Source organism: Oenanthe melanoleuca, chromosome 1 (genome assembly GCF_029582105.1).
Source record: "Oenanthe melanoleuca isolate GR-GAL-2019-014 chromosome 1, OMel1.0, whole genome shotgun sequence".
In the NCBI taxonomy this organism is placed as follows: Eukaryota; Metazoa; Chordata; class Aves; order Passeriformes; family Muscicapidae; genus Oenanthe; species Oenanthe melanoleuca.
In genome coordinates this window covers 21,241,130-21,247,545 of record NC_079333.1, presented here as the reverse complement: position 1 = coordinate 21,247,545, position 6,416 = coordinate 21,241,130, and the positions used below count along the sequence as shown (strand labels likewise).

At 43.2% G+C, this 6,416-nt stretch overlaps 1 protein-coding gene across 1 annotated transcript; it reads right to left on the bottom strand.

Moving 5' to 3' along the window:
* Window positions 1-3,008: 3,008 nt before the first annotated feature.
* Window positions 3,009-6,369, bottom strand: LOC130255358 (apovitellenin-1-like). The gene is made up of 5 exons (XM_056495931.1): window positions 6,120-6,369; window positions 4,590-4,687; window positions 4,060-4,219; window positions 3,319-3,448; window positions 3,009-3,217 (listed from the first exon to the last, which is right to left on the bottom strand). The coding sequence occupies exons 1-4, from the start codon at window positions 6,179-6,181 to the stop codon at window positions 3,349-3,351; spliced, it is 420 nt and encodes a 139-aa protein (XP_056351906.1). The 5' UTR covers window positions 6,182-6,369; the 3' UTR covers window positions 3,009-3,217; window positions 3,319-3,348.
* Window positions 6,370-6,416: the final 47 nt, after the last annotated feature.

Here is a 6,416-nt window from a genome sequence, read left to right as displayed (position 1 = left end):
AGGTGACTGATCCCGGCCGCCCTGCCGGCACGCAAGGCCCGGGGTCCCGCCGAGCCCTGTGAGGGAGCGGGAGGTGACTGATCCCGGCCGCCCTGCCGGCACGCAAGGCCCGGGGTCCCGCCGGGGGAGCGCTGCCCAGCACACCCGCTGCATCCCTGTGCCTTTTCTTCCTTACTGACTTCACGTACCCATGCACTCACAAGCGCCCCGTTTGTGGTTTTGGCGTTTACGTTTAAAATCCGGAAAAGCCTCTTTGCTGAAATCCGTGGGGAAGGGCAGAACCTTCAGAACGATGGCTTGTGCCATAGTGCGCGTCTGGCATCTGAGCTTGCTCCTTCGCCTTGTTATGCCTGCCCACACGGTCCTCACTAGAGGACAAAAACTGCGATACCCTCAGATAGAATGCGTGTTGGCGTGAGTACCAGCCATAGGTTTCAAATATTTTACAACACTTTTTCCAGTCCTTGCCTTCTCAAACATCCTGCGCTGGACTTTCTGGTGCCGAAGGACTTGGGCTGTTCGTCGACAAGGGCAGCAACCACTGCTCAAAGCAGCACGGAGCCCGAGGCATGTGTTCTCTTAGCATTAATTTTTCCAAGTGTTAAAGAGATGAGGGGAGCTAGGAAGTGTAAAAGCCATCAAAACTCCGAGCCACTGAAAATGGTGTAAAGTACCCAGCATAACAAATACTTTCCAAGAAAGGGTGTTTTTTTGCAGAAGTCATGAACACCTGAAGGGTTATTCCCCCATCTCAGAAACAACAGAAAACTGACATTTCTTAAGAGTTCATTTTAATTGACTCAGTTGAACCAGTTGCACCACAAGCTTTTCCAAATCTGAAAAGTTAATTATAATTACTCAGCAAGAGAGTTTCTATGACATGAATCTCACTATAACTAATGTTTCTCGTACAAAGCCTCTCCAAGAATCTTGAAGCACTCCGTGAACTCTGCAACAGACATCACATAGGAAGTGATTTCTGTACATATTTTAAAAAGAAATTACAGATTAACGTGTTTATTCCAATTGAAAATTGAGAGTATATATTAAGTATTTTAACATTGAGATAAAAAAAAGCTCTCTCATTACATGTCTCATGAATTTGCCTCAGGGTCCTTTTTAGGATAAAAATATTTTTTCTCCTCTACCCAATCCCAGCCTGAATGCTATCTCAGCTGCTAGAGTCTGTCTCAAAGGATGCCAGTAACATCAGGGGTAGAAATGGCAGTGGAAGGTTGTCTAGTTTGCTCTTCATAGGTTGCCCCACGTCACAGATTGTACAAGAGATTAACTACCTGGAAGGTTTTCTACTTATTTTTCTCAAGTGTAAAAATGCATAGATAACTAATTACAGATCAGGAGATTGATTACAAATGAACAGAGAGATCTACAGTCTGATTCTGTTTTGTTCATCTACTAAAATCAGACATCAAACTGCTAATCAGGATTCGTCTGCCTTGGATTTTCTGGAGGTTACATTGAAAAGAAGCAAAAGGACATAATTAAGTGTACTTAACAAAATGTCAACTTTGTTAAGTTTTAGCACAGAATTCATACCAGCTACTGCGCTGCTCCAGCTGGGCAGTGATGCAATACAGAAATGCCACTGTGTTGCATTGGTGAAGTCACACAATAGGCTCAAAATGCAACGTGAGGACCCCTATATTTTCCAAACCTTTTCCTACTCTTTTTGGCAGTGCATGCAAATAAATTGCAAAGGCTGAAGCACCAATTTCCAGGAAACCAAATTCTTAAGAGAATATTAGGCTCTTTCATATAACTCATGACTTTTGTTCTTTAAAAAAAACCAGCTTTTGAAATGCCAGAAAAACAAGCTCTATTCTGAGAAAATTCAGAATGCTGAATTTTTCCTTGGGATAAGATAGGATTTAAGTTGCAGGGCTTCTCCTTAAAAGTGATTATTTAGGGGGAAAAAAAATTGAACAGACACATGCAAAACAAGAAGGAAGGAAATCATCCCTGTAGCAAAAGAGCTAAAGATCCTGGCTTTTTCATGTGGTAAATGTTCTTGCTGTTCTTATCAGCCGAAACTTCTGCCTTTCCTCCTAAATACTGGTGCATTTACATAATATGCATGTTCGTTCATTGTGGCCAGAGAAGCACAGACTGCCTAAGGAAAACAAGCAGCAATGAATAACCTGCAAAAGGGCTCTGCAGAAGTGGTGAAGTCACTGGAGATGGAAGAACTTGCTGTTCTGCATGGGGACACTGATTTTATTGTAATTGCACACTGAGCTGCTGGGACAAAGGAAATGGAAAATTTGGGGATTTTATTTCAGGCAAGTGGCTAAGTGCAAGCTTATAGCTGATCTGATTGATAATTAAAGAAACAAAACAAAACAACAAAATAATGGGCATGCTTTAGCCTATGCCATTGTCTCCCACTATGATTTCAGAAAAATTGCCTACTTGCTTCTGCTTGCTTAGTGAGAAAGAAGATGGATTTCTTTGTCCAGTGTGCACATCTGGGCTGATGCAGTTACACAGCACTGATGAAGACCTGTCAGGTCTTCATGCACAGTGCTGGGCATAGGTGTCCCTCTCATAAACTGGTCAAGATACTGAGCACTTCTCCACTCATTTCTCCTTTTAAAAAGCTCATTCAGTAGCCTTTCTGGCTGGCCAATGAAACACACTTCCAAAGCCCTGTTTAGGTTGGATGTTGTTTAGATGGACAGTTTAATTTACTGGCACATGTTTTCCCAAATTATCTGAAATCTTCAGCTTCACGATACAGGTGCATCTACTTGCTTCCTACCTAACCAAGGAACACAATCAGTTACACAGTCGTGGCTACTCTGAAAGATGCTCTGGTAGTGCCTCCTCCACCCAAGAAGAATCTGAGCTTAGTTAAAAGTGCCTGAACACTCAGCATTTGTTAGCATTGCCTGCAAAAACTTCATGTGAATCACAGCTACATTCTCAGCAGAATGGGATGCCAAGGTGAGTCAGATTCCATAATGGTTAATACAAATAAGAAACTTAAGGAAGTGTAACAACCAACATTTTTTTATTAGAGGGGCAATGACCAAGCCAGTCAGGAGGAATTAATTTTCAAGATTTGGCTACGGAAGAACTCTACAATCTCTATATTGCCTTCTCCGCGCCCAGCCGCTTGATTTTTTTTCCGGAGAAGCTTCAGCAGATGCCTTCAGCAGATGCCTTCCATCTTTTGGTCTTTGAAGGTGGGTTCCCTCTAGTGGCATTAAGAGGAGCATCGATTCTGTCTTATTGACTGATCACAGTCCGTGGGAGGGGCAGGGGGAAAGAGGACACTGCAGGGTGTTACACACTCACATCAGGAAACACTGGCTTGTCTTCATTTGGCTAATAGCCTAGGATTCTTGTGTACCACATGTTCTTTATTTTTTCAATCAGCTGTTCAAGCATTATACTGACTTTAGTTGCTTCTTTGGCGATTCTCTGTCTGCAGGAGACAAAAGAGTATATGGTAAGATATGCAAGTATGTGAGGGTAATCCCCATCTGCTGTAGTTACCACTACAGAGCAGAGCTCCTCAGCAGTCCTAGAGGGGCTTTCCTCAGAAGACAGGAATAGTGTGTGCCATGATTTACATGAAACTATCTGTAGGGTGATCATGCTTTTCCTTTTGTGAGGAAATTCATTCCCCTACTTGAGCAAGACATATGCACATCTAGAGCCAGTTCTGTGATTTGCACCAAGTGATCTTGGCATACTGAGTACTCAGCCCCTCACAGCACTGCAACACTCTTCCAGAGGAGCTGATTCCTCACCAGCCAGCAGCCTCTTCCCTCACTACTGATGGATAAAGAGCAGTACCAGCCATCCCTGTGAATATTGTCATGTACAATGTGCCTCCCTGGGAAGAGCTCAGAGGAGACTGTATCACCTCACCCCACCTTCCAGCACCTTGCTCCCTTGGTACATCAGGCTTTGGTTGCTGATTAATTTCTCCTCAGATCTTCCCATAAAGACAGTTGATTAATCTCTCCCACACCTCCCTCTCCCTTTTCACACATGTATATTGGAGGGTTAGTACAGACAAGCTTTCCATACCTGGCCGCAATAACTGTTGGACTCTGGACAGTATCCAACAAGAACTGACTGACTTTAGGAGACACCTTGTTAAATGCTTCATAGCAGTAAGATACAATAGCTTCAGGGATGGCCAGCAAGTCACGACGGTCTCTCTCAAAGATGGATTTTGACTGCACTTCTGTGAAAAAAGACAAAACCCCATGAGGCTTCTCATGTCACTAGTGTCTCTGGTGTCTTCCCCCAGGTGCAAGGGAAGAGATTTGAAATTCTGAGATTCAGAACCTCTCCCAGAATTCACTCTACAGCATTCAGCACCCCCTCTTCACCCAGTCATGGGTATCTAAGTCATAGACCTTCCATGGCAGAGCATCTGCACAAAGTATGGGCAGTTTTCATGCCAGTTCTCTACTGACTTGTTCCACACTGCCAAGCACTGTGTATTCATGGTCTTCAACTGAATTATTGTGCTTCAGTCTTACTTCACGATGCATGAGAACCTGTAGAGCTGAGCTTTGTCTCAGGCAAACAGCAAAGCTTTTCAGACTTACCGGGGAGAGTGGTGCTAAGGAGCAGAATCAGAGCTATCACCAATGCCCTGGATTGCAGCATGGTTTGAGTACCGGTTCTGCTCTCTACACAGAGAGACCTGCAGGAATCAGCATACAATGTTTGGGTTGTTTTCAGAGAAATAAAACATGTTGGTTTAACACCAGGTTTTTGCAACAAACCTAACCAATAAATGAAGACAAGAATAGAAAATCATGATGCATTTCCTCTGAAGAAGCGAGGAAAAGGCAGTATAAAAATGAAGGTGACCTCTTATTTGTATAATCACAAATATCCACAATTAAAACTTTCAGAGCTCAAAGAAATATGAACAGTTAAAGCTAGTTCTTTTACATGAGAGCTAAAATCCTTTGTTTCAGCACATGAGCAAACCTCTGCCAGAGGTCAGAATAGATTTCCTCCATGCTTAAGTACCACTGAAAAATTCATATTGTGGGATTTCTTAATTTTGTTTGTATTGGTAAATTGCTGTAAAGAGCATTGTGCTTGTTAGTATGTTACATACAATGATCATCTTAGTGACCCTGTCATTTGAGTACTTCATCTTGCTTTAGTTGAGGAAAGTCCCAAGTCTCTAACTAGGTTCCCTTGTCTTTTTCACTCTGGGATTAATGCAGCAGACCAAGCAGAACAAGTTCCCAAAAGAGAGTGAGTGCAAAATTTAGCTTCACCTGACTTCCTTTACTTTCGTCTTTTAAAAAAGTCGGAATTGGAGAATTGAAAATTTGCTACTTGGTACACTGAAGATACGATATTACATCTCAACAAGCTTTCAAACACACCACACTTAAAAAGATGTTTAGAAATAAAAGTTATTTCATGCCCCAAATTAGAGGGCTGCGTCACCCAGAGCAACATGAAGAAAATATTGAACATAGGAATTGAAATGGCAAAATAGGCTGAAAGTCTATTATATGTGAATGCTTTGCTAAATCCTGTACCAGGTAGTCACAAGTCAATGTTCCGTCTTATCCCACAGTAAGGAGATTTCTATCCATTTTTATTTCCTTCTGTGCACAGATTACCTCCAAAAGCTACCAGTTAACTGGATGTTTGCACAGTTGCTCCTTTATTACCCTTCCTTGATTTTTAATCTCAGAGCCAGTTTCTCTCTGTGTACAAAAGGCAGAAATTTGCTTCCCAGGAGCATGAACAGGTGCTCTTACCCACTTTAGAACCTTCAGTTCCTGTGGTGAAGGCACCTGGCGAAGGCTTACGTATCTCATGTATCTCCCAACACTGAAATTCTGCAGTTCCCACCATGGGCTTGATCCTCCTATGAATGTCTTATGAAGCATCCATCACTCAGAATCAGAGCAGGTCACCCCAGGTACTCCCACCCTCCTCTCTTTCAGCACCATTCCTGGCTATGGAGTGTGAGGAGGACTCACACTTTGGTTTGCAGTAGGAGATGGGGCAAAAGAGAAGACTACCTCCACTCATTTTGTCTATGATCTAGATACACCAGTCACAAAGTCCATGCCACCCAGAACAGAGAGTTCAGCTCTTACCTGTTCTGCTTTCTCTCTTTCTCAGGTCCAAGCTGAGGTGGGTGCTTATGAGACCCCGGCATTTATGCAGAGCTAATATAGTGGTAGCAAGGGGTCAAAGGTCCTGCTTTGTTTCCCCATTTGCTCTTTTGCAAGCACATCCAGCTCAGTGGGACAGGCAAGAAGCTGTGGAGGACTCTGGACCTGTTATTGAGATTTGGTAATGGAGGGTCAATCTGACCTGAGCCCAAGTGATGTGGAAGGCAGCTTCTGGGTCACTGAGTCCCCCTACTTTTGCAGACAACCATGTCATAGAGG

Excerpts from the sequence above, each read along its gene's own strand:
- LOC130255358 (XM_056495931.1), bottom strand. The coding sequence starts at position 6,181 with ATGCCGGGGTCTCATAAGCACCCACCTCAGCTTGGACCTGAGAAAGAG. Across the intron at positions 4,688-6,119 it reads AAAGAGAGAAAGCAGAACAG|GTCTCTCTGTGTAGAGAGCA; the intron begins GTAAGAGCTGAA and ends TGATTCCTGCAG. Across the intron at positions 4,220-4,589 it reads CCTTAGCACCACTCTCCCCG|AAGTGCAGTCAAAATCCATC; the intron begins GTAAGTCTGAAA and ends CTTTTTTCACAG.